The 27,289-nt window shown below is 42.9% G+C and overlaps 1 protein-coding gene across 5 annotated transcripts; it reads left to right on the plus strand.

Moving 5' to 3' along the window:
- On the plus strand, positions 1 to 26,192 carry ttc23 (tetratricopeptide repeat domain 23). 5 transcript variants are annotated; one of them, XM_029757680.1, is made up of 11 exons: positions 1 to 19; positions 6,292 to 6,418; positions 6,693 to 6,816; positions 6,946 to 7,102; positions 10,619 to 10,744; positions 17,438 to 17,609; positions 17,943 to 18,048; positions 18,459 to 18,586; positions 19,032 to 19,181; positions 25,453 to 25,535; positions 25,739 to 26,192. In XM_029757680.1, the coding sequence occupies exons 2-11, from the start codon at positions 6,326 to 6,328 to the stop codon at positions 25,857 to 25,859; spliced, it is 1,260 nt and encodes a 419-aa protein (XP_029613540.1). In that variant the 5' UTR covers positions 1 to 19; positions 6,292 to 6,325; the 3' UTR covers positions 25,860 to 26,192. The 5 variants fall into 5 exon arrangements, with proteins under 5 accessions (XP_029613540.1, XP_029613541.1, XP_029613539.1 ...); XM_029757681.1 differs by lacking the exon at positions 1 to 19 and adding an exon at positions 4,765 to 4,783; XM_029757679.1 differs by lacking the exon at positions 1 to 19 and adding an exon at positions 4,862 to 5,110.
- Positions 26,193 to 27,289: the final 1,097 nt, after the last annotated feature.

Genomic DNA, 27,289 nt, shown 5'->3' on the forward strand with positions numbered 1-27,289 from the left:
GGGCAGTTCTGCAAACAAGGTGAGCACTGCCGCAGGTTTAAAACTGGTGACAGCACACACACACTGCCAACCTGATAGAGAATAAATTAACCTACAAACTCTCTCTAGAGAACAATTTCTTAAAGCAGCCACAGAGACATCAATTCGTGTTAGTTTAGTATTTAAGACAGATGTTTAGATGGATATTTATAAAAAGTACATAAATGCTTGCTAGTTCGGCATGGTTTTAAGACAGGGATGTTTAGATAGATATTTATAAAGTACATTTACATTTTCTCATTTCTCATGCAGTTGGCATAATGTCTGCTCTTTAAGTGCTGATTAGGACATGGATAAAATGCCACCCTAGAGATCATAGTGTTGAAGCAGAATATCAATAGGGGGGTTCGCTGACCTATCTAACCTGCAGGACATTCTCAGATGGAACTTGATACAGTTTACATTTGAGGGGCTTGCCCAGTACAGAGATTTCATGAACATCCAGACGTATTTGTGAAATCTGTCTTGTCTTCTTTAGTAACCTTTAATAATATTTTGAATAACTTCTAGAAATAAAAAGTATACTTATAGTATTGACCCAACCCCCAAGGTAAAATAAAAGTTTCAATCAATACCATATCAGTGTCTAAAGTCAGTATATTGCAGCAGCACAAATGTCTCCCTTCAAAATGTGTCAATGTGTCACCAACACACACCATATTTAAGAAGGCCACAGAGCATGAAAGGGATGGATGTCTGGTACTTTACTGCCATCTATTGGATCATTAGAAAACTTTACTTCTCCAGCTGTGCAATACAGTATGTGGTCCAGCAGCCCCATCATCAGGGAAAGAATAAAGCAGGAAAGGGAAAGTCAGTTGTACAACTGAATGCATTCAACTGAAATGTGCCTGCCGCATTTAACCCAACCCCTCTGAATCAGAGAGGTGCGGGTGGCTGCCATAATCAACATCCACGTCTTCGGGCTCCCGGGGAAAAGTGGGTTAACTGCCTAGGGGAAGAACGACAGATTACTGGCCCAACGCTCTAACCACTAGATTATAGCATGCTGCGTGTTTACATTATTACAGGCATGGCAATTGAGATCATGGTCACATCTGTCTTGATACAGTTTAATCAACTCCAAATAAATGCAATAGATTGAGGCTGTTGTGACAGCATGCACTAAAACGCATGTTATCGGAATGAAACTATATAGCACTTATCTGAAGTGCACTTATCAGGAGTCACTTGTATTACAGAGTTTGAAATCCCAGCTATAGTTGTGTTAAATCCTAATTAATAGGTCTACTCAAAATTCTGATATTTTGGCACTATTTTGTGTGTATTATTATTTATTTTAATTTAACCTTTATTTAACTAGGCAAGTCAGTTAAGAACAAATTCTTATTTACAATGATGGCCTACACCGGCCAAACCCAGACGACGCTGGGCCAATTGTGCGCCGCCCTGTGGGACTCCGAATCACAGCCGGTTGTGATACAGACTGGATTATTCACTGCTAGTAAACCTAATAAAGTGAACACGTTATTTAATGCAGTCTAAGTATATTACCTTATTGACATCTTCAGCAAAAGAAGGGATTTGGCATAGCCCATTGAAAAGGGACAAATACACAGACCCAAAGACAGTAGGTAATGATGATGGATAGGGATTCCTCTAACTGGATTTCCACTTGGCTGGAGCAAGCTTTTATTAAATGTCTCCATTGGAAAATGATTACACAGTCCCATGTGGGACCGCACCAAGGTGGTCTGTATATCCTCACACTCCAGGACAGTTGACTATAAACCAATAAACCCATAAAGATCACCCATATTAGAAACTAATGGAGTAGTAATAGGAGCAATTTCCTCTTTCCCTAGTGCCCTTTAAAGATCCTCGCCAAAATAAGGAATTTTATGAGCTGTTGAATCAAACAATAAGAAAGCATATTATTTATTGCTGCAATTATGACAATGTGCCTATTGTAAAGTCAGTCCTCAAGGAAACTAGAAATGCTAAATTTTTCATGAAGGAGCTTTAGGAGGACAGGCTCATTGTAATGGATGGAATAGAACGGAGTCAAACACGTTGTTTCCATGTGTTTGGAACCACTTCATTAATTCCATTCCAGCCATTACAATGAGCATTTCCTCTTATAGCTCCTCCCACAGGCTTGCACTGGATTTAACAATAAGTAGACACAACCTATATAGCTGTATTACACCACCTTCTGTATCATGAGGTGAGGTCCTTAGAGCTAGCACCAAAAAGCACATGTTCTTGACATTAAGGATTGGAGCATGGGAATGATGCAACAACATAGCACATCAAACAGTCATATTTGTCTTCAGCTCCAGGTACTTCGTTTTTGCATTGCCTACTTACATTGGGTGTAACTTAAGCATTAAAGTGTGTTGCAGTAAGAGTGGTTTTGACAAAATGATGCCAATGTTTTCCATTCTGGAAATTTGTTTAGGATCACTCTCAGTCTGGAACCTCCCCCTCTTGGGATCTTTGAGACTAACAAGCTCCTCTACCAAGACAAGGTGGCAACACACAGAGAATATTTATTTATTTTTCTTTGATTTGTCATTAAATGGAATGTGCCTGCCTCAGATTGCACTTTAAATCAAGGGTGGGGTCTTACTGCTCATTGGCTAACCAGCATTCATGTCTATACTTTGGCAGATTTTTTGGTTAACGCCATACCTGAGGCCTGAAACCCATACCATTAGTCTTTCTGAAACCCAATATTTTGTGATTGTTTGGGGTATTTTGTCCCTCTTTGTCAGACAATTGGCATAGGCTACAGGCCATATTTCACATTCGGTACATGGGCCACATATCACAATCGACACAGGGACACATTTCAGAATCGGCACACTGTCCACATTTGGAAGCGGCAAAACAATAATACAAATGATTAGAAAATGCCATTTCCTTTGATTGCGTTCCTTCAGAATGTGTTTTTATATTTTAGTTTGAATTCTGAAAGTTCTGTGGCATTTCAGTTTAGAATGTTGAAGCCTGCAATTCCACCATTGAAATCAATGGGGATACAAGAACCTTCACAGTTTATTGTATGAATGGTAACAACACTTTAAATAGTACAGTACAGCACAAAAGTTTTAGGCAGGTGTGAAAAAATGCTATAAAGTAAGAATGATTTCAAAAATAGACATGTTAATAGATAATATTTATCAATTAACTAAATGCAAAGTGAGTGAACAGAAGAAAAATCGAAATCAAATCCACATTTGGTGTGACCACCCTTTGCCTTCAAAACAGCATCAATTCTTGTATGTACACTTGCACAAAGTCAGGGATTTGGTAGACATATAGTCAGGTGTATAATTAAACAATTATACCAAACAGGTGCTAATGATCATCAATTCAATATGTAGGTTGAAACACAATCATTAACTGAAACAGCTGTACATCAACCACCCGAGCCACTGCCTGTTCACACCGCTATCATCCAGAAGGTGAGGTTAGTACAGGTGCATCAAAGCTGGGACCGAGAGACTGAAAAACAGCTTCTATCTCAAGACCATCAGACTGTTAAATAGCCATCACTAACAGTGAGTGGCTGCTGCCAACATACTGACTCAAATCTCTAGCCACTTTAATAATTAACAATTGGATGTAATAAATGTATCACTAGCCACTTTATATAATGTTTACATAGCCTACATTACTCATCTCATATGTATATACTGTACCCTATACCATCTACTGCATCTTGCCTATGCCGTTCGGCCATCACTCATTCATAGATTTTTATGTACATATTCTTATTCATTCCTTACACTTGTGTGTATAAGGTAGTTGTTGTGAAATTGTTATGGTCGGAACTAGAAGTACAAGCATTTCGCTACACTCGTGTAACAGGTATAGCTTCCGTCCCTCTTCTCGCCCCTACCTGGGCTCGAACCAAGGACCCTCTGCACACATCGACAACAGCCAACCTCGAAGCATCGTTACCCATCGCTCCAAGGTCTCAGAGCGAGTGACGTCACCGATTGAACCGCTATTACCTAGCTATTAACTAGCTAGCCATTTCACATCGGTTACACTCGCATTAACATCTGTTAACCATGTGTACGTGACAGATACAATTTGATTTGATTTAGGAGTGGGAACAGTAAGTGTTTGTTGTCATTCAACTGAGAGACGACTGGCAAAGATTTGTATAACTAGACCAAGATAGCCCACAGCCTGTCGTTTCCAATGGGAGCAAATTAGTCATAGTGGGCAGAGCCAAGCTCGAGTTCGCCCGTTCGAGCAAACGTCTGCATATTTCCGTTACGGAACGCCTACTTTGAAGTGCGCGTGTGCAATAGCGCAATTCTCTTTTGCACTCCTAAACAACGCGATTTTTTTTTACAACTTTGGCAAAGGTTAAAGTTTACGAAACGTAATCCACTCTTTTCATAACATATTCTAGTTTTGGGAACAGAAAACTATATTGAGATCAAATGCTTCATCGATGAGAACTTCTCCCACTGGGCTACCAGTTTTTGGTAGTGAGTGGAAACGCCAAGCGGATGTTTCACATTTATACATCCGGTGAAATATCTGTCTCATTGTTCTGTCTGTGTGACTAGTTTACATGCACATTTTTTTATTTGATAAATACTGCACCAAACATCTTAGCTAGATGTAAAATTGCACTACTCGGCAAAAACGTCAACATTGATGACATATTTCTTGATTTATCTTAGATGAATTCTGACTATTTTGAGGAAGTGTTTCTGGCCATGTTGTTGCTAAGGTGTCTCAAGAGGGGAAAATAACAGTAATTATTGCTTATTTTATCACATTTTTCATGCGAAGGTCTTTGGTGTGTTTAAGAGTACAGGCGGTCCCTTCGCCTAGCTGAGTTATGCTAGGAGCAAACCGAACCTATGCTGACGCCTTTAGGCAAGAGTAGCAACCCTGTTCCTGGAAGGCCGTAAGCACTTCATAATTTTGATTTAACCGCCGGCACTCCGGGAACAGGGTACCCCTCCTGAGTCATCCAATTACAGAACCCGGACAATCCGCACACGGGCCGAATAGCCACTATGCAAATTCCACACCCTCTTCTCATCAGGGAGCGGTTTCTGATGTTATAACACTGATGGTATGTCGGGACATAATGTTGTGTCTAGATGGAGTACAGCTCTATGCAGTTATCATGTTGGGGACAACAGTTGTTGACAACTGTAGCGTTTTATCTATCTTATTTAACTAGGCAAGTCAGTGAAGAACAAATTCTTATTTACAATGACGCCCTACCTCGGCCAAACCCTCCCTTAACCCGGACGACGCTGGGCCAATTGTGCGCCGCCCTATGGGACTCCCGATCGGTTGTGATACAGTCGGGGATCGAATCAGGGTGTGTAGTGACGCCTTTAGCACTGAGTTTCAGTGCCTTAGACCGCTGCGTCACTCGAAAGCCCCAGTCCCGACAAACCATCACTATCACCACCGGTAACAAAATACACAAAATAAGGGTAAGCCAATCATTTTGTAAAAATGCAGCAATTGCCTAAAAAGCTAGCGTACAATAATCAACACGGCATGTTCCCCATCATTTATTTTCAGCTACATCCTGCCACCTTATCAGCTGTTGTCAGACAGACCTGGGTCTGAGGAGTAGGCTTTATATTACATATTCATATTTTTATTAATTCGAGCTAAAAACAAAGCCTGATTTGACATAAAACAATATGTCTGCACAAATATTTGCACGTGCTTAAAGTTGGTCTGGTGCTGTATAACATTGTCGGTCACGTGACATTTTATCAGGAAGTTACATTTAGCGCTTTTGGATTTTTAAGTTTTATATTAGTGGATGCTTGCTTGTATGAACACCCCGAGCGAACTGTTTGGGGTTGTACGATGAATACAACCAATAATATAAAAATAAAATGTCGCTCATTGATTTATGATGAACCTTTGCTGATTATGACTCATACTGCCGTATCCACGACAACGGATGTAAAAAAGAAACAAATATGGCATGAAATTATTCTGCAAAAGGTTTCTTTTTTTACATAAAACTTAATTCTAATTATCCAATGACAAACACACGCTCCAAACCAGGACTTGGATTAGTTGAAGGTGGAGAATCGTAAGTTATAAATTGTGCTTGTGCATGCATTGCTGTAAAACTGATGTTGGAAAAAAATATTTTCCTTTCGAAGAGATCAATTCTGCGCATTCGAGTCAATGTGAATTGTGCATGTCTATTATTAGAAAAATGCTGCTGATGATTGTGTTACCCCGGCAGAACATTTGAAAGCACCTTTATCCTCATAGTGGTAAAGGACTGGCAAGTGTCTCTCAGAGAGGAATGGATGACACCAGAGAGTCGATGATGATGACTCCTGAGGAAAAACTTACCCAGTATGATAGCAGGGCCCAAGCCTTTGCAGACACTCAACAGGTAGACCTATAGAGGTTTAAGTTGCTTTCCATTCTGACACCTGCATGCAATGGGGTGAGGTTGATAGTACTATAACCAGAGATACCTGCAAAGTGTCTGAAGGTTGTCTTAACCTTCTGTAGATGTCATAGTCACCCTGTCATGTTCAGGAATTGTATCATTCTCTTATCAAAGGTATAATGCATGTACAGTACCACTCAGCATAAAGGCATTCTTCAGTAAAGCATCTTGTTGGTCCTGTGTGTCAACAATAATTAAATGTTTGTCTGGACAGTTTGATGCTTGTATTCAGGACCTTGTCCGCTGTGTGGCTCTTACAAGACTGGTGTATGGAGATGGGCAACTGAAACTAGCCCATGCCCATGTCAGACTGGCTAAAGCATACCTACAGTTTAAAGGTGAATTATGTTGGGATTAGCCTTTACAATGAGGTACCATTTATAAAGAGTTTATAACGGTTAATATTGTATATATTTATACCTTACCAAATCTTGGAATGACCCATGTGTTGTCCCTGATTCCCACAGGCTGGGCAGTGCAGGCGCAGGAGCACTCAGCCAGAGCCAGTGACCTACTCCCCTTCTGCACCCCCAACTCCACCAGCCGGGAGGACAGGGTCCACATTCTCAACTGTCTCCTCAACATATACCTAACACAGGGAGGCGCCACTCTGCTGCTGGCAAAATATCCTTTACCCACATTGTTTCTGTGATAAATCAAATTTCATTGGTGAATACAAGTGTAGACTTTACTATTAAATGACTACTTACGAGCCCATTCTCAACAATGCAGAGTTAAAAAGTATGAAAAATATTTGCTAAATAAAAAAGGAAATAGTAACACAATAAAACACATTAAAATAACAATAACGAGGGTATATACAAGGAGTACCGGTACCGAATCAATGTGCAGGGGTACGAGATTGAGGGAATACAGTATGTACAGTTGAAGTCGGAAGTTTACATACACTTAGGTTGGAGTCATTAAAACTCGTTTTTCAACCACTCCACAAATGTCTTGTTAACAAACTATAGTTTTGACAAGTCAGTTAGGACATCTACTTTGTACATGACACAAGTCATTTTTCCAACAATTGTTTGCAGACAGATTATTTCACTTATAATTCATTGTGTCACAATTCCAGTGGGTCAGAAGTTTACATACACTAAGTTGACTGTGCCTTTAAACAGCTTGGAAATGTCCATAAAATTATGTAGAAGCTTTAGAAGCTTCTGATAGGCTAATTGACATTATTTGAGTCAATTGGAGGTGTACCTGTGGATGTATTTCAAGGCCTACCTTCCAACTCAGTGCTTCTTTGCTTGACATCATGGGAAAATCAAAAGAAATCAGCCAAGACCTCAGAAAAAAAATTGTAGACCTCCACATGTCTGGTTCATCCTTGGGAGCAATTTCCAAATGCCTGAAGGTACCACGTTCATCTGTACAAACAATAGAACGCAAGTATAAACATTATGGGACCACGCAGCCGTCATACCGTTCAGGAAGGAGACACGGTCTGTCTCCTAGAGATGAACCTACTTTGGTGCGAAAAGTGCAAATCAGTCCCAGGACAACAGCAAAGGACCTTGTTAAGATGCTGGAGGAAACGGGTACAGAAGTATCTATATCCACAGTGAAACGAGTCCTATATCAACAACCTGAAAGGCAGCTCAGCAAGGAAGATGCCACTGCTCCAAAACCACCATAAAAAAGCCAGACTATGGTTTGCAACTGTACATGGGGACAAAGATTGTACTTTTTGGAGAAATGTCCTCTGGTCTGATCAAGCAGTTCTATTTTTGTTTCGCCATAATGGCCATCGTTATGTTTGAAGTAAAAAGGGGGAGGCTTGCAAGCCGAAGAACACCATCCCAACCGTGAAGCACGGGGGTGGCAGCATTATGTTGTGGGGCTGCTTTGCTGCAGGAGGGACTGGTGCACTTCACAAAATAGATGGCATCATGAGGAGAAAAATTATGTGGATATATTGAAGCAACATCGCAAGACATCAGTCAGGAAGTTAAAGCTTGTTTGCAAATGGGTCTTCCAAATGGACAATCACCCCAAGCATACTTCCAAAGTTGTGGCAACAAAGTCAAGGTATTGGAGTGGCCATCACAAAGCCCTGACCTCAATCCTATAGAAAATGTGTGGGCAGAACTGAAAAAGCATGTGCGAGCAAGGAGGCCTACAAACCTGTCTCAGTTATACCTGCTCTGTCAGAAGGAATGGGCCAAAATTCACCCAACTTATTGTGGGAAGCTTGTGGAAGGCTACCCGAAATGTTTGACCCAAGTTGAACAATTTAAAGGCAATGCTACCAAATACTAATTGAGTGTATGTAAACTTCTGACCCACTGGGAATGTGATCAAAGAAATAAAAGCTGAAATAAATCATTCTCTCTACTATTATGCTGACATTTCCCATTCTTAAAATAAAGTGGTGATCCTAACTGACCTAAGACGGGGAATTTTTACTAGGATTAAATGTCAGAAATTGTGAAACTGAGTTTAAATGTATTTGGCTAAGGTGTATGTAAACTTGAGGGTAAAAGTGCCCAGGCAATCAGGATATATAATAAACAGAGTAGCAGCAGCGTGTGTGTGTTTTGTGTATGAGTGTCGGTGTAGTGTGTGTGTGGGTAGATCCAGTGCAGAAAAATAAAGATACAATAAAGGGGGTCAATGTAAATTGTCCGGGTCGACATTTGATTAACTGTTCAGCTATCTTATGGCTTGGGGGTAGAAGCTATTCAGAAGCCTTTTGGTCCCAGACTTGGCACACTGGTACTGCTTGCTGTGCGCTACCAGAGAGAGCAGCCTATGACTTGGGTGGCTGGAGTCTTTGACAATTTTTAGGACTTTCCAATGACACTGCCTAGTCCTCGATGGTATGGAGTTCAGCCCCAATGATGTACTGGCCCATACGCACTACCCTCTTGCGTCTTGTGGTTGGATGCCGAGCAGTTGCCATACCAAGCTGTAATGCAGTCAGTCAAGATGTTCTCAATGGTGCAGCTGTAGAACTTTTTGAGCATCTGCCAAATCTTTTCAGCCTACTGAGGGGAAGAGGTGTTGTCGTGCCCTCTTCACGACTGTGTTGGTGTGTTTGGACCATGATAAGTCTTTAGTGATGTGGACGCCAAAGAACTTGAAGCTCTCGATCCGCTCCACTACAGCCTCGTCGATGTGAATGGGGGCGTGTTTGGCCCTCCGTTTCCAGTAGTCCGCGATAAGCTAATTTGTCTTGCCCACGTTGAGGAAGAGGTTGTTGTCCTGGCACCACACTGCCAGGTCTCTGACCTCCTCCCTGTAGGCTGTCTCATTGTTGTCAGTGATCAACTACTGTTGTGTCATCAGCAAACTTAATGTTGGTGTTGGGAGTCGTACGCTGCCACATAGTTGTAGTTGAACAGGGTGGACAGGAGGGGACTGAGGGGCCCCCATGTTGAGGCTCAGCGTGGCAGATGTGTTGTTGCCTACCCTTACCACCTGGAGACGGCCCGTCAGGAAGTCCAGGATCCAGTTGCAGAGGGAGGTGTTCAGTCCCAGGGTCCTTAGCGTAGTAATGAACTTGGAGGGCACTATGGTGTTGAACGCTGAGCTGTAGTCAATGAACAGCATTCTCACTTAGTTGTTCCTTTTGTGCAGGTGGGAAAGGGCAGTGGTGGCATGCGATAGAGATGGCGTCATCTGTGGATCTGTTGGGGCGGTATGCTAACTGAAGTGGGTCCAGAGTTTCTGTGATGATGGTGTTGATGTGAGCCATAACCAGCCTTTCAAAGCATTTCATGGCAGATGCTGATGTGAGTGCTACGGGGCTGTAGTCATTTAGACAGGTTACCTTGGCTTTCTTGGGTGCGGGGTTTGGTGGTGTGGTTGAAACATGTAGGTATTACAGACTGGGTCAGGAACGGTTAAAAATGTAATTAAAGACACATGCCAGCTGGTCAGTTCATGCTCTGAGCACGCATCCTGGTAATCTGTCTGGATAAAGCTCAGGCTCAAGGAAATGGGCCTGAGCGTTAGGAGAATCATTAGGAGAATGATTAGATATTTGTAATGGAAGCCCCAAAAACATTAGGAGAATGATTGTCTAAATGTGAATTCAAACAACTGCATGGTTAAATGTCCAAGGGTAAATGAATGTAGTACTGCTTTAATGTTGATTATGCAATACTCTTTAACCATCCCAACTCTCGAGGAAGCAGAGTCTAATCATCGAAAAGCAGAGAGGATTGTGGTAGAACTTCATCAGCTAGGAGGCATGAGCCAGGAGGAGAAAATGGAGACTGAGTTTGAGATATCCACGTCTCTGTCCAGGTATTATAGAGAGAACTAAACTGATCTGCAGAAATATTTTGTGTCAAATCACTTTCAAAAGTAACTTATTTGGAGCATTGTGTCTATCTGACCAATGTGGCCTTTACTACAACGTCCGCTGTGACAGCAGAGAGCACTTTGATATTTACTGGATTCCTCTTTAGGTATCACACGCTATGCTACTCTATTTATTTCCACAGACTCCTCCTTCAGTATCATATTCAGGTTGAAGTCTGAATACCTTGACACTTCTCAAACAAAAACAAGTTAATGTTCAAGTGAAGTGTCATTGTAGATTCAGATAAGACTGTTGTATCAAATATGCCTATATGTTCAGATGTCAACATACAGCCTGTTACCTTGAAGGCACAATAACAGCCTGTTATTAATACTGTTTTTCTGAGTTTATCCACTGAGAAAGACATTCGTTTTTGGCCACAAGATGGAGACAATGTCTAACATGTCCACTGAGCAAATCCATCTATTGAGATACATTTGAATGGTTCATTTCACTCAAACAATGTGGTCTTTTCTGCTCTAGTTTAGACCAGTAGTGTCATGGAAAGTCTCTGAATTATCTTAACCTGGTCCTCACAGTAGAAGTGCCTAAAGTACCCTCAAAGTAGTTTTTTTTTTCTCCGACGTAAACGCTGTTCTCTCAGGCCTGTTGTCAAGCCCATGGGGTGTGAGCATGCGCAGCTGCAGACCAGCTGTGACTGGGGTTATTGCACTTCCCACTCGTTCAGTGCCTGCTGGATCAGTGGAGCAGGGGTAGGGAGTATAACACATCCCCAGCCCTGCATTCATATTTCATGATTCCCTTCACTGCTCTGGCTGTAATAGCAAATCATTGTGTACTGAGGAGGCTTTTTGCACTAAACGGCATTGATCATTTTGTTCAGTTGTAGGGTAACACTGTTTTTGCTAAAGTATATTGATGCCTTCTCACCCGTCCACACTTAAGTTGTATTAACTTCACTGTTATGGATTTGTCAAAACATAATTTGAGTAATTCATGAATACACAATATTTGCTGTACAAGTCAATATTGATTACAAGACATGGCTGAGGCAAATGTGGTACCGATATACCCAGGTACTCAGTGTGGAATATTAGTAGCATTAGAGTTGTTTCAATTTGAAGGGAGCTGAGGTAAAAAGTATTTGGGGGTGAGGTCATCCTTTTAAGTTTTTATGACTGACGGTTTGTTTACGCAATTTGTGAAATTAGAAAAATGTGCGGACGCTCGCTGGTGTGTAAGCTTGCTAAAGCTCTTTTGTTGGAGGATGACTGAACTTGGCTGGCTTCTGTAGCACCCTAGTCAACAGGACTGTAATGTTGTGTCCAGTGTGAATGTCCCCACAAAAGCCTGGAACAATAAAACAAGCTTTCACACAGTTTCAGGTCCAATTGGAGATTTTCCATTTAACTCATTGTAGAGGTACAGTATATGCAAGGTGCCAGTGTGATGAGCACAATATGAAATACTGATCACAGTATTATAGTTTATTTTGCCACCTGTACTTGTTGTTAAAAGGTTTTGAAAACAATCCTAATAAATGCAACAGTTGGACAATGAATGAAGATACTCATATAAATTAACATAAAGGGGTAGAACAGGGCTTCCACCACCAAAGACCTGCTCTGTCCACCCTACCTTCTCTGTCTACCCTACCTTCTCTGTCCACCCTACCTTCTCTGTCCACCCTACCTTCTCTGTCTACCCTACCTGCTCTGTCTACCCTACCTGCTCTGTTTACACTACCTGCTCTGTCTACCCTACCTGCTCTGTCCACCCTACCTTCTCTGTCTACACTACCTTCTCTGTCTACCCTACCTGCTCTGTCTACCCTACCTGCTCTGTCTACCCTACCTGCTCTGTCTACCCTACCTGCTCTGTCCACCCTACCTGCTCTGTCGACCCTACCTGCTCTGTCGACCCTACCTGCACTGTCCTACACTACCTGCTCTGTCCACCCTACCTGCTCTCGCTACCCTACCTGCTCTGTCTACCCTACCTGCACTGTCCTACACTACCTGCTCTGTCTACCCTACCTGCTCTGTCTACCCTACCTGCACTGTCCTACACTACCTGCTTTGTCTACCCTACCTGCACTGTCCTACACTACCTACTCTGTCGACCCTACCTGCACTGTCCTACACTACCTGCTCTGTCCACCCTACCTGCTCTCGCTACCCTACCTGCTCTGTCTACCCTACCTGCACTGTCCTACACTACCTGCTTTGTCTACCCTACCTGCACTGTCCTACACTACCTACTCTGTCGACTCTACCTGCACTGTCCTACACTACCTGCTCTGTCCACCCTACCTGCTCTGTCTACACTACCTGCACTGTCCTACACTACCTGCTCTGTCCCCCCTACCTGCACTGTCTACACTACCTGCTCTGTCTACCCTACCTGCTCTGTCTACCCTACCTTCTCTGTCTACACTACCTGCTCTGTCTACACTACCTGCTCTGTCTACCCTACCTGCTCTGTTAACCCTACCTGCTCTGTCTACACTACCTGCTCTGTCTACCCTACCAGCTCTGTTTACCCTACCTGCTCTGTCTACACTACCTTCTCTGTCTACACTACCTTCTCTGTCTACCCTACCTTCTCTGTCTACACTACCTTCTCTGTCTACCCTATCTTCTCTGTCTACCCTACCTGCTCTGTCGACCCTACCTGCATTCTCCTGCTCTGTCTACACTACCTGCTCTGTCTACACTACCTGCTCTGTCTACACTACCTGCTCTGTCTACCCTACCTGCTCTGTCTACACTACCTGCTCTGTCTACCCTACCTGCTCTGTCTACCCTACCTGCTCTGTCTACACTACCTGCTCTGTCTACACTACCTTCTCTGTCAACCCTACCTGCTCTGTCTACACTACCTTCTCTGTCTACCCTACCTTCTCTGTCTACACTACCTTCTCTGTCAACCCTATCTTCTCTGTCTACCCTACCTGCTCTGTCGACCCTACCTGCTCTGTCTACACTACCTGCTCTGTCTACACTACCTGCTCTGTCTACACTACCTGCTCTGTCTACCCTACCTGCTCTGTCTACCCTACCTGCTCTGTCTACACTACCTGCTCTGTCTACACTACCTGCTCTGTCTACCCTACCTGCTCTGTCTACCCTACCTGCTCTGTCTACCCTACCTGCTCTGTCTACACTACCCTCTCTGTCAACCCTACCTGCTCTGTCAACCCTACCTGCTCTGTCTACACTACCTGCTCTGTCTACACTACCTTCTCTGTCAACCCTACCTGCTCTGTCAACCCTACCTGCTCTGTCTACCCTACCTTCTCTGTCAACCCTACCTGCTCTGTCTACCCTACCTGCTCTGTCTACCCTACCTGCTCTGTCTACACTACCTGCTCTGTCTACACTACCTGCTCTGTCTACACTACCTTCTCTGTCAACCCTACCTTCTCTGTCAACCCTACCTGCTCTGTCTACCCTACCTGCTCTGTCTACCCTACCTGCTCTGTCTACCCTACCTGCTCTGTCTACACTACCTTCTCTGTCTACACTACCTTCTCTGTCAACCCTACCTGCTCTGTCTACTCTACCTGCTCTGTCTACCCTACCTGCTCTGTCTACCCTACCTGCTCTGTCCACCCTACCTGCATTCTCCTGCGCTGTCTAGACTGCCTCATTAATTACTGTTGTTGTCACGTTCTCTTACATAATTCAACAAGTGTGTCAATAGCAGGATACCCACAGATTTAAAATCAACACGTTTGGCTCTAGATTACAGCTATCTAAACATACTTCACATTGTTTGTGAGATCAGACATCATATCACTTTAATCAGTGTTCATTTTCAAAAGTTGCTTTCGTATCAGCACATCTAATTTGTATTCAATTATAACTTTTTTAAATTCAACAAATTAACACCCATCAAGTGTCGACAGGGTGTGTTAAATCCCTGACGAAGCTAGCGTTCTAATAGAGTCAATGGTAAGACAGGGTGTGTTAAATCCCTGACGAAGCTAGCGTTCTAATAGATTCAATGGTAAGACAGGGTGCGTTAAATCCCTGACGAAGCTAGTGTTCTAATAGATTCAATGGTAAGACAGGGTGCGTTAAATCCCTGACGAAGCTAGCGTTCTAATAGATTCAATGGTACAACAGGGTGCGTTAAATCCCTGACGAAGCTAGCGTTCTAATAGATTCAATGGTACAACAGGGTGCGTTAAATCCCTGACGAAGCTAGTGTTCTAATAGATTCAGTGGTAAGACAGGGTGCGTTAAATCCCTGACGAAGCTACCGTTCTAATAGATTCAACGGTACAACAGGGTGTGTTAAATCCCTGACGAAGCTACCGTTCTAATAGATTCAACGGTACAACAGGGTGTGCTAAATCCCTGACGAAGCTAGCGTTCTAATAGATTCAAGGGTAAGACAATGTACTGTATTCCACTGAGCCCATTTCAGCCATTACCAGGTTGTGTTTGACAGGTCATTACGAACATTTCCTTGGTCGTAACGTTAATGGGAAAAACGTCTGGCACAAGCAGGAGTATGAAAGAGTCGCAGGAGTAAAATGAAAGCAATCAATCCAGCGATATTTAAGTGACAAGTAGATTTTACATAGATGGTTGAAAAAGACAGGTCCTCAGGTGGGCTTTGATGGGACAGGCTGTTGATATTAGAGGTTCTAGGTTGAGGCGGCTGTTATGGCTCTCATCCCCCACTGACTGTTGCATTCCTATGGCTACATGTCATGTTCTGGTCTCACATCTAGGTGTTGTAACAGTGGATTACCTGATGCTGCCTGAGGCACAGGAAAGGAAATGACAATGAACGATTGTGTTTTGTTCCAACAGGGCACCCACAGCCCAACAAAACACCACAGTTTAACAGCGCAGGCCTGCTGTATTCATTTAGCTGTATATTTCCACCTCCAATAGTTCCTTTCCTGGCTTTGTGAACACTGTATAATTTTCCCTGTATAAAGAGCAAACCTTCTAGGGCCCCTTCGTGCGTCAGTATTGGTCTGGTAAGCATTACTAAACAGAGGGCCGTGTGGGCTGCTTGGCAGTTCATGTGAAAATCACTAATTACATTATTGCTCTGCTCTGTGGACAGTGAATTAGATGTCAGCTGCAGATGACATACTGCCTCCTGTGCCAGGAACAGGAGGGTGGCATCAGCTGGTGAATGAGGGGATGCAGTGGCATTGTCCACAGGTCTGTCTATGTGGACAAGAAGGCAGTACGCTGGTCTGGGCAATGGGCGCACAGAGCTTCTGCTAATGCAGCCAGCCGTCCCAGCTGCCCTAAAAGGCTGTGCTGTTCTCTGGAATTTCTGATGCCTGAGGGGCGAAGCCGTCCCATTCCCATGCAGGCCAGCTCCCATCAAGGCTTGCTTTGATAATCAGGGATTGATGGGAAATCTCAGAGATATTAATTTAGTGCTACCCTCCACAACCAACATTTCACTGCACTAACTATACACACTGATGTTTTGATTTGTAGTCATTTATACTATACTAGTATTTATGGGATAAATAATAGAAAATGACTGTCAGCACAAATCACCTGCTTTACTGTGCAAGGACCATGTAGAGGGATTCATTAATGATGGGATGTTTTCCTGCCGCAGTAGTAGTCTTGTACCGTGGTATTGAAGCGAACAGTATTCCCTCTGAGGAAGGCCACCTACGAACAGCAGAGCTGAATTGAATTTAGACTCCATTAGTGTCTGAATCAAATCAAAGTTTGTTTGTCACGTTGGCTGACATGCTTACTTACAGGGCCTAACCAACAGTGCAATTCTTAAGTAAAAAATAGGTATTAGGTATTAGAATCCTGTGGGGTGTTGAGGCTATTAGCAGGCTAGATGGATGGATGTCTGACTTGTGTCCTTGCTGAGGATGATGCAAGTCTCTGCTGTGCTGCAGCCCCCTGCTAGCATCCCATCACCCACCCCCCTATGTGGTGACTGAGGGTGTTAGACCACAGACTGAAGGCCTATTGTACAGAGATCCAGAGCTGGTGTTGTCCTCGGAGTGGCACATTATTAACTGCCTACGTGCTGCCTCATATCAACAGCAAATATACATGTTTTTACAACAGTGTCTTACAACAGGGGTGATTTGACCATTTTAGTGCAGTTTTTGTTTTCATCTCATCAGATATCTGTTCACAGCCTATGTAAGGAACTGGCTGCATTCTTTACTGGTGCAGAGGATCTCCACTGTGTTGTAACTACCAGGACAAACCTAATTTAGACATCCTGGTGTGGAGCTCTTGTGTGGTTGCTCAGCGAGGTGCTGGACTTGTTAGGCAGTGTCAGTAAGTCTTTATTTATAATGTGGCTCTGAGAGCAACACACTCCTCAGTCTTCCCAGAGGAGAGACCATTAGAGACCATCTGAAAGGACACAGCCAGAGACGGAGTAAACAGTTCTTTGTGTAGGGATCTCCTATTATAGTCTGCACTCACTGCACCTGACATCAGAGGCAGCAGTCTGCTAGACCCAGCCAGACCTAGTTCCACGTTCCTCCTCAGGCCCCACTCTTGGCACAGTTCTGACCAACACTCTGGGCCAAGATTTCAACACTGCAACATGCCTACAGAAAGAGCCCGACCACTAATGCTTTTCTTTACTCTCCCTCCCTCTTTCTCTCATTCTCTTTCTCTCTCTCTCTGCCCCATCCATCTCTCCTGCAGGGTGTACCAGCGGCAGGGCAGGTCAGAGGAGGCCCTGGCTCAGTGTGAGAGTAGTTTGCAGCTGCTGGAGGGCTGGGAAAGGCCAGGTCAGGCCTGCTCCGTCTATAAGGACATGGCTGCCATCGAACAGGCCCAGGGCCGCCTCGACAGAGCTTTAGAGCACCTCTCTAAGGTAAGGGACATATGAGACCTGAATACAGGGACAAAACAGCAACACACAACATGACTATATGAATAACTATATTAACATTACACACATGACTTTATGAATAACTATATTAACATTACACACATGACTATATGACTGACTTAACATTACACACATGACTATATGAATAACTATATTGACATTACACACATACTGACTATATTACTCAGACTATTTGACTATCTTAAGATGAGCTGAGGGCTGTTAGAATGCCTCTGAGACCTGTTGTTTGGTAATGTTCTCCTCAGTCCTTAGTGTGATATGTGATCTGTCTTATTTCATGTGGGTTTCTGCTAGGCTCATGCCATAGCTCTGAGTCAGAGTCCTGGGGGTCTGGATGGGGCTCACATCGCTCACAGCCTGGCCTTGGCCTACTCTACTGTAGCAGAGCCCCACCACAGTGGTGAGTCTATTCATACAACACAGGACTGCTGCAGTGCACTATGGGGGAACTCTGCTATATAGGGGATTGTTGTTGGGGACATTAATCCTTTTCTGTCTCTCTTATGTCAAGCTCTTTGAGTTCATACATTTGAAGGCAGGCTGATTATGGTTTTGTAGAAATAGCATGTTGTGTGAGTTCACCCCCATATCAATGTTCACCCCCATCTGAACTGTATGTATGGAACTTCACGGTATAGTTACATTATATGAACAACAATATATGAGCAACCACTACCAGGAATTATCAGCGGTGGAGGAATGGACAAACTACGTAAAAAGCAATGCAGGCAGCACCAATAAGCAAACAAATAACATACTGGAATATGTTGAAGATCATAAGTGATTATGTGATCTTCCATCTGTGACTAGACTCAGCAGCACACTACTATGAGGAGAGTCTGAGTACATACAGGAGTTCCCTAGGCCCACAGGCTACTGTCACTCTCAACCTTCAGGATGACTACTGTCGCTTCCTCCTCCTCACTGGGCAGCAAGAGGTCAGTCCTGCATACACACATACTCACACACACTCCAATAGACCACCAACACCAGTGGTCTAATCGCACTAACAGCATGTCTTCCAGGTGTTTACAGCATCACAGACATCTCTGTTCTTTTGCTCTGAGAGGTTTGACATTCTCAAGGGGACTTCCCTCTCTCAAATGGCATTGTGGGAATCCACCTTGCAGTCAGTCATGTCATGTTTACAAGGATAGTTTAATCTGCTACTAAGGATCAGGCTAGCTGAGGGTAACAGAGGGTGACAGGTGTTTTTGAGACAGGAGAGTCTGTGAAATGAATAGCCACCATAGTGAGCTTCAATTGCCTAAAGCTCCGTAAGACTGGCCATACGGAATCAGTAGAGGGGAAGACACAAATAAAATGCGCTAAGCAGTCACTAAGTAGTCATTAACCAATGTTGTTGTGTGTGTACTATGTCAGAGGTGTGTAGAGATCCAGAGGGAGTCCCTGGCCTTGAAGAGAGAGACGTTTGGTGACCTGAGTCCTGAGGTAGCTGATACTCTGCAGCTGATTGGAGGAGTGCAGATGACCCAGGGCCAGGTGAAGCATGCCCATAGGACCATGAGCAAGGTAAACACTGGCATTATACCCACCATTCACTTTTGTTGCCCAACACTGATTTTAAAGGCCCAATGCAGTCAAAAACGTGATTTCCCTGTGTTTTGTATATTTTTCCACACCCTGAGGTTGGAAAATTATGATAATGCTTTTTTAGTGTAAGAGTTGTTTGTAATTTCTGCCTGTTTTGGTGGGATGGAGTTTTGGCCTGCCTGGTGACATCACCAGGTGGTAAATTAGTTAATGGACCAATAAGAAAGAGAGTTCCAAACCTCTGCCAATAACAGCTAGTTTTCAGTTCTTCCCTCCCCACTCAGACCACTCCCAGACAGTCCTAGCAAAATTCTTGCTTGAGAAATTGCTCTTTGTTAAGAAGCTTCTTTTTGACAATTTTTATTGAAAACAATAGTAAGGTACTTAATTGTTAAACAGAAATGATTTGATATTGAGATAAAAACGGCTGCATTGAACATTTTAAGGCAGTTTGAGGATCACTGGGCAATATTATGTTAAAACCAGTCGAATGCTATGGCAAAATGTAGATTTCCAACCTAAGTAGACATACTCAAAAGTAATTATTTTTCATGAATTGGCCATAAACAACAACTAGTAATGCTGCAGGTAGCCTGGCGGTTAGGAGAGTTGGGCCAGTAACCGACAGGTTGCTGGATCGAATCCCTGAGCTGACTAGGTAAAAATCAGTCGTTCTGCCCCTGAGCAAGGCAGTTAGCCCACTGTTCCCCGGACGCCGACGACGTGGATGTCAATTAAGGCAGCCCCCCTCTCTGATTCAAAGGGGTTGGGTTAAATGCAGAAGAAACATTTCAGTTGAATGCATTCAGATGTACAACTAACGAGGTATCCCCCTTTCCTTTCTAGAAAGATCGGAACTCCCTTTTCTGGAGAAAAACTCATTGTTATGCATTGCTGAGGTGTACTCCCATTTTGAGGACACAATCTCAAGTACATAGTACACTAATATATATATATATATATATATATATATATATATATATATATATATATATATATATATATATATATACAAATGTTTTCCTATTATACAAGTGGGGCAATAGGGCTTGAAATGTCTGTAACAATAAAGTAACAATAAAATTAGAAACTACTTACTATAAGATTTCACCTTTCTTCTAACTGTAAAATAAATATGATCATATTTAGTGACAGTACAAATTTGGCACCATTTCATATAACTGACAACAGAGCATTTTCTGCCAAGCCTCCTCTGAGCGATGAAGAAACACCATTTCAGCCTCCTCTGAGCGATGAAGAAACACCATTTCAGCCTCCTCTGAGCGATGAAGAAACACCATTCTAATTGCTGCAGACTCGTTACAACTTTAGCTTTGTACAAAGTGATTTCATGTGACCAAGAGAAAGTGGTTGTTTCAATTCTATGAAATTATTTCATATTTTTTCACGTTGAGATCTCTAAATCCGACTGAGAATATCACAGCGAGATGAAACTACAACTGTTAGATTTGCTAGACTGTCCCCTTTATTATGCTGTCTCCCGGGCTGGGCTCCATCACTCAGACGGAGAGCAAATCAATTATTTGTCTGGATAAGCCAGAAAATGGCACTCCCTATGCAAATGTGGGGTGTGAAACCTGACACTTCATGTCAGCTCCACTGACAGAGTGGTAGGGGGGAGAGCAGGCAGATGAGGCTTTGTGGCACTATAAGGCCCGGGACCCTACGACATTCACAGAGAGCTTTGTACAACAAAATGTCAGTTGGAACCATTCCAGAACCTCTCAAAGTCCTCCATATAGGGGACTTAACATCTATTAGAAAAAGCACAGTTATATTTCATTATCATGTCTTCTCTATTACTGCTCAGTTGGATAAAACATGGCTTAATAACTAAAGGTAACTGCCAAAATACAGGAAACACCAACATAAAGTGTCTTAATAGGACATTGGGTCACTACGAGCCAGAACAGCTTCAATGCGCCTTGTCATAGATTCTACCAGTGTCTGGAACTCTATTGGAGGGATGTGACCCCATTCTTCAACAAGAAATTCAATAATTTGGTGTTTTGTTGATGGTGATGAAAAACACTGTCTCAGGCAGCGCTCCAGAATCTCCCTTACAGTGAGGGGAAAAAGTATTTGATCCCATGCTGATTTTGTACGTTTGCCCACTGACAAAGAAATGATCAGTCTATAATTGTAATGGTAGGTTTATTTGAACAGTGAGAGACAGAATAACAACCAAAAAATCCAGAAAAACGCATGTCAAAAATGTTATAAAATGATTTGCATTTTAATGATGGAAATAAGTATTTGACCCCTCTGCAAAACATGACTTAGTACATGGTGGCAAAACCCTTGTTGGCAATCACAGAGGTCAGACGTTTCTTGTAGTTGGCCACCAGGTTTGCACACCTCTCAGGAGGGATTTTGTCCCACTCCTATTTGCAGATCTTCTCCAAGTCATTAAGGTTTCGAGGCTGACATTTGACAACTCGAACCTTCAGCTCCCTCCACAGATTTTCTATGGGATTAAGGTCTGGAGACTGGCTAGGCCACTCCAGGACCTTAATGTGCTTCTTCTTGAGCCACTCCTTTGTTGCCTTGGCCGTATGTTTTGGGTCATTGTCATAATGGAATACCCATCCACGACCCATTTTCAATGCCCTGGCTGAGGGAAGGAGGTTCTCTCCCAAGATTTGACGGTGCATGGCCCCTTCCATCATCCCTTTGATGCGGTGAAGTTGTCCTGTCCCCTTAGCAGAAAAACACCCCCATAGCAGAATGTTTCCACCTCCATGTTTGACGGTGGGGATGGTGTTCTTGGGGTCATAGGCAGCATTCCTCCTCCTCCAAACACGGCGAGTTGAGTTGATGCCAAAGAGCTCCATTTTGGTCTCATCTGACCACAACACTTTCACCCAGTTGTCCTCTGAATCATTCAGATGTTCATTGGCAAACTTCAGACGGGCATGTATATGTACTTTCTTGAGCAGGGGGACCTTGCGGGCGCTGCAGGATTTCAGTCCTTCACGGCGTAGTGTGTTACCAATTGTTTTCTTGGTGACTATGGTCCCAGCTGCCTTGAGATCATTGACAAGATCCTCCCGTGTAGTTCTGGGCTGATTCCTCACCGTTTTCATGATCATTGCAACTCCACGAGGTGAGATCTTGCATGGAGCCCCAGGCCGAGGGAGATTGACAGTTCTTTTGTGTTTCTTCCATTTGTGAATAATCGCACCAACTGTTGTCACCTTCTCACCAAGCTGCTTGGCGATGGTCTTGTAGCCCATTCCAGCCTTGTGTAGGTCTACAATCTTGTCCCTGACATCCTTGGAGAGCTCTTTGGTCTTGGCCATGGTGGAGAGTTTTGAATCTGATTGATTGATTGCTTCTGTGAACAGGTGTCTTTTATACAGGTAACAAGCTGAGATTAGGAGCACTCCCTTTAAGAGTGTGCTCCTAATCTCAGCTCGTTACATGTATAAAAGACACCTGGGAGCCAGAAATCTTTCTGATTGAGAGGGGGTCAAATACTTATTTTTTCATTAAAATGAAAATCAATTTATAACATTTATGACATGCTTTTTTCTGGATTTTTTTGTTGTTATTCTGTCTCTCACTGTTCAAATAAACCTACCATTAAAATTATAGACTGATCATTTCTTTGTCAGTGGGCAAACGTACAAAATCAGCAGGGGATCAAATACTTTTTTCCCTCACTGTAAGTATTCAGTTGGGTTGAGATCTGGTGACTGAGATGGCCATGGCATACGGTTCACATCGTTTTCATGTTCATCAAACCATTCAGTGACCACTGGTGCCCTGTGAATGGGGGCATTGTCATCCTATATGGGCATAGCCATGGTAGTCAAAATAATGGGCAACTGGGCCTGCCCAGCATTTTTATACATGATCCTAAGCATGATGGGATGTGAATTGCTCAGGAACCACATCTGTGTGGAAGCACCTGCTTTCAAAATACTTTGTATCCCTCATTTACTCGAGTGTTTCCTTTATTTTGGCAGTTACCTGTATGTTTTAAGCGTAGGGAAATATGAGTATGTTGTGTTTACGTGGAGTTACTGTTCTCTCTCTCACCCACATACACTCAGGTACAGAGTATCGCCCTTTCTTATTGCCAAGCTATTTGAGAGGGCTCTGCTAAAGTCCAGTAGTCACAGGGCGTGGCAACCTAACGTTAATACACCACAGAGAGTATGTTTATGAAGCTCCATCATATATATATATACACACACAGAGAGAGTATGTTTATGAAGCTCCCTCATATATATATATATATATATATATATATATATATATACATACACCACTGAGAGTATGTTTATGAAGCTCCCTCATATATATATATACACACACAGAGAGAGTATGTTTATGAAGCTCCCTCATGTATATATACGCACACTCACACAGAGTCCCTGTCATTGTGAGAGCAGCTATTTCTGCCATGGTCTCTCAGGCTCAGTGCCTTGAGAATAACATGCTAATCTAGGCTCTGTGCAGTGTGCTCAGCCAGCCACTCTCTGGTGTAAAAGTCACACAGAATTAAATTGTGCTGCTTTCTCTTTTTGAACACAGCCAGATAGGTCTGGGGAGTGTGGACGGAGAGTGGAACTTTGCTCACCACTGTCAAATTAAAGGGGCCACTGACCCCAATAAGACTGTCAGACCATAATGTCCTTCTAAATAAAAAAGTCCTGAATCTGTCCCTGTATACGGATGGAATATGAGACTTATATGATGACATTCACTCAGAAAACAGGTAACAAAAAGTTGCCTTACAAGTTCCTTGTCAACACCACTGTGATTATGTGCCAATTATGTTTGATTTATAAAAGACACAGTTAATGCTTATAGCAAATACCTGTCATCAATAGCTATATACTAAGTATGACACACATATACATTGACACACTTTCTCCGTCCTTGCCTTCTGAGCTCGTTCTCTCCATCCCCAGAAACACACTAAAATAGCCCAGTTCAGGGGGATTTCAGAGTACTAGTAATAACAAGCCTGTAAGTTAAGGAGCCTTGTTGCTATGTTGCTTTGTTATTGTATCTAAGTGCAAAGTGGGTCCAAGTATCCCAGAGTGAATCAGAGCTCCCACACTCTGCTTTTTATCCGGACGAGATGGGTAACCTTTCTGAAGTACCGCTGACAGATAACGTGCAGTGTTATCATGTTCTTTCCCCCGTTATCATGACAACCGCTGCTCTCTGGAGCCATGATGTTAGATTTAGAAGTCTGGACAGAATCCAAGAGGATTTCTCAGAGGAAAAAATACATGAAACTTGACAGTGAGAGAGCTGCACTTATCCTAAACTTTTTCCTCTTTGGGGACTGTAAAGGAAGCCTGACTCTGACATGACCCTCAGAGTTTATGAAAGGGGAAAACAATGGCTCACACAAACATTTGTAGTTTTTCTCCATCTTCCTGTTGCAATAGAAGTCCTTCCATTACATAGTGCAGCAGGGAGAACTGACGAAAACATCCAAGGCCAGATGGCTATCTGCCAAAGTTTCCAAGAGCCCTTTACTCTGCCGCTTCCATCACCAGGCAGGAAACATTGAGCACTCACTTTCCTTGGTTCCACAAAGTTCTGTTGACATCCTGTGATTTATGTTGATTGTGGAAATGTTTGATCATCTTTCTCATTGTTGTTATCAAGCGCACGTGTGTGTGATGATAAGATTACTGTTTTCTATGGTTACAGTGCATTCAGCAAATCTGCTCTGACACAGATAAACAAAGTGGTCATTCCCCACTCATTTCCATTGATTAAAGAAAGTAATTCTTGATCATCACTGCTACTTGAGTTTACCTTATTAACCTATTAAACCAGATCAGATGCCAGGTTTGTTATTGTTTGGTCCTAGAAATACCCTGAGATGTGCTGGTCAGTGTCTACTTCCTGGGGTGAGTCAGATAGACTGGTGTTATCTGAACCCTGGTTACTAGAGGGGTTATTTCTGGATGGGAAGAGCTCTCTACAGAATTGGACAGGAAGTATTTTGATACCCCTCAGCTGTCTAAATGTAGCTCTACCTTTTCATATTCTTTGTAGACAAAAACAATCCATCGGCCTCCCTACTTTTTTGTCATACGTTCACACAAAAGCACTGTATTCACTAAGTGCTTTGAACTTGAATTAACTTTCATCTCAGATTTTGTGCTAAATGATTCAGAAGTATGTCATTTCCTTTCCTATTTAAAATCATATCTTACCCCACAGTGAACCTAGCCCATCGTTGTTTCTGTTTCAGTGTCTGGACATTCAAAGTGTCCTGTATGGCCCTCAGCATAAGAAGACAAGAGCCACGCAGAAGACAGTGGACATGCTGGCCCAGTAAGTCTGCAACCTCAGTAATGACCATCGATACCAACACATTATACATCCAATGCATTTATCAATAGGAACAGTGTTGTGAGAGAAAGTAAAATAGTGACTTTAATGTGTTGGCAAAATGATGAAGGGCATTCCCTACACTGTCTGCCCTGTTAAATGCATTAAACCCACATTGTCATTTACAGTAGTGTATGTTTTTCCAGGGCGCCCGAGGTTGCTGGGAGACAGAGGAGGGAGGGTAGCCTGAAAACAAGGCCTCCTTTCTGTGCAGTCCTACCTTCTTATAGCAAGGCAGGAGGAAACGCCAACATGTCGGACTCCTAACATGCCATCAGAGCTGAGCTGGATGAATGAGCCTTGGCCCTCTAAGAAAATAAAGCCTCTCCCTTTGTCGCAAGGAGAAATTCTCTGAATTGGAAATGGACCAAGTAAGACCCCTGGCAATCCTTTCTGTTTTCATTGTGCATTCTCTGAGATATTAGTGTCTGGCTGTTGGCAGGACTACGCAGACAGAACTCCTCAGAATGAAGGTTCTACAGCTCAGAGAAGAGCTGCAGCGGAGGACTCTGTCCCTTCCTTGTCCCTCTGTGTATACAACAAAGACGTTCAATGTTATGTTTATGTTGCGTTAATAAAGACTCAGACTCAGGAAACTCACTCAAGTAGTAATTTAATTGTTTTTGCAATATGAAGAGGTGTCCAAACAATGGTTGAAAACTCATTCTCACTAAATTCACCCATCTTTATTAAAAGAAGAATAAAGTAGGCTAATGCATGAAGCACTTACTTTCAATATGTGAATAACACCAATGAATCATGAGGGTAGCACATCCCTTTTTAAACATTCAAAATTGAGGCATGAAACGCTCTTTTGCACTGCAATGTGTACTGCACCAGTTTTGTGTTTAAACATGGCACATTGGGTAGTTTGGAGATTTAATTTCACCTCCAATGTTGCATATCAAAAAGTACTGCCTTTTTGACAATGTTCTTAAACACAAAATTAACCTAAGTGTTTTGACCAAACGGAGTGTTTTATAAAAGTCTTTCACGCTATATTCACACATTAAAGAGATGTTTAAGGACTTGTACTGTGAAAGGCAAAACCTTTTTTCTAATGTATCTGGGCACTTAAGTACAACAACAAACCATTGTTTATAGCTAACCTCTTTCAACTCTAAAGTGCTCTACTTTAGGTAATTTGCATTCAGCTTAGTCACAATACAATTTGTAAAGCAATTATATTGTATTTCCACACTCTTTATGCTCTGTTATAACAAGACTGTGCCAAGTAAGCATAATGTGAAAGATCTGTGTTCGGTGTTTCTGCAATGTTGCATAGAAGAACTCTAAAGCAGCTTATTGAGGAAGAAGACCGGGGTTGTGGGGTGAAGCCATATTGGAGGTGCTTTAGTTTTTCCACACGCACGCAGACACACCACACACACACACACACACACACACACACACAGGCAGTGCTACTAAGCTGATGCGCTGGTCCTAAAATAGCCACGGTGGTACACACACTAACTCACCTCTGAGCCAAGGTGAATCCTGACACTGGTCACCAACACAAAAGGGCTCAAGCCCAGGCAATTCATATGTACTGTGGTTTACTGAAATGAAATATGCAGGTGTCATCTCAGACACTAACCATCTGCTTATCTCCTCATTCTCTCTAGCTCTCTGTGTCTCTCCTCATTCCTCAAGTTCTTTCCACCTAGTTTAAAGCCTCTGTCTGTCTTGCTACCACT

Source organism: Salmo trutta, chromosome 7 (assembly GCF_901001165.1).
Source record: "Salmo trutta chromosome 7, fSalTru1.1, whole genome shotgun sequence".
Lineage (NCBI taxonomy): Eukaryota > Metazoa > Chordata > Actinopteri > Salmoniformes > Salmonidae > Salmo > Salmo trutta.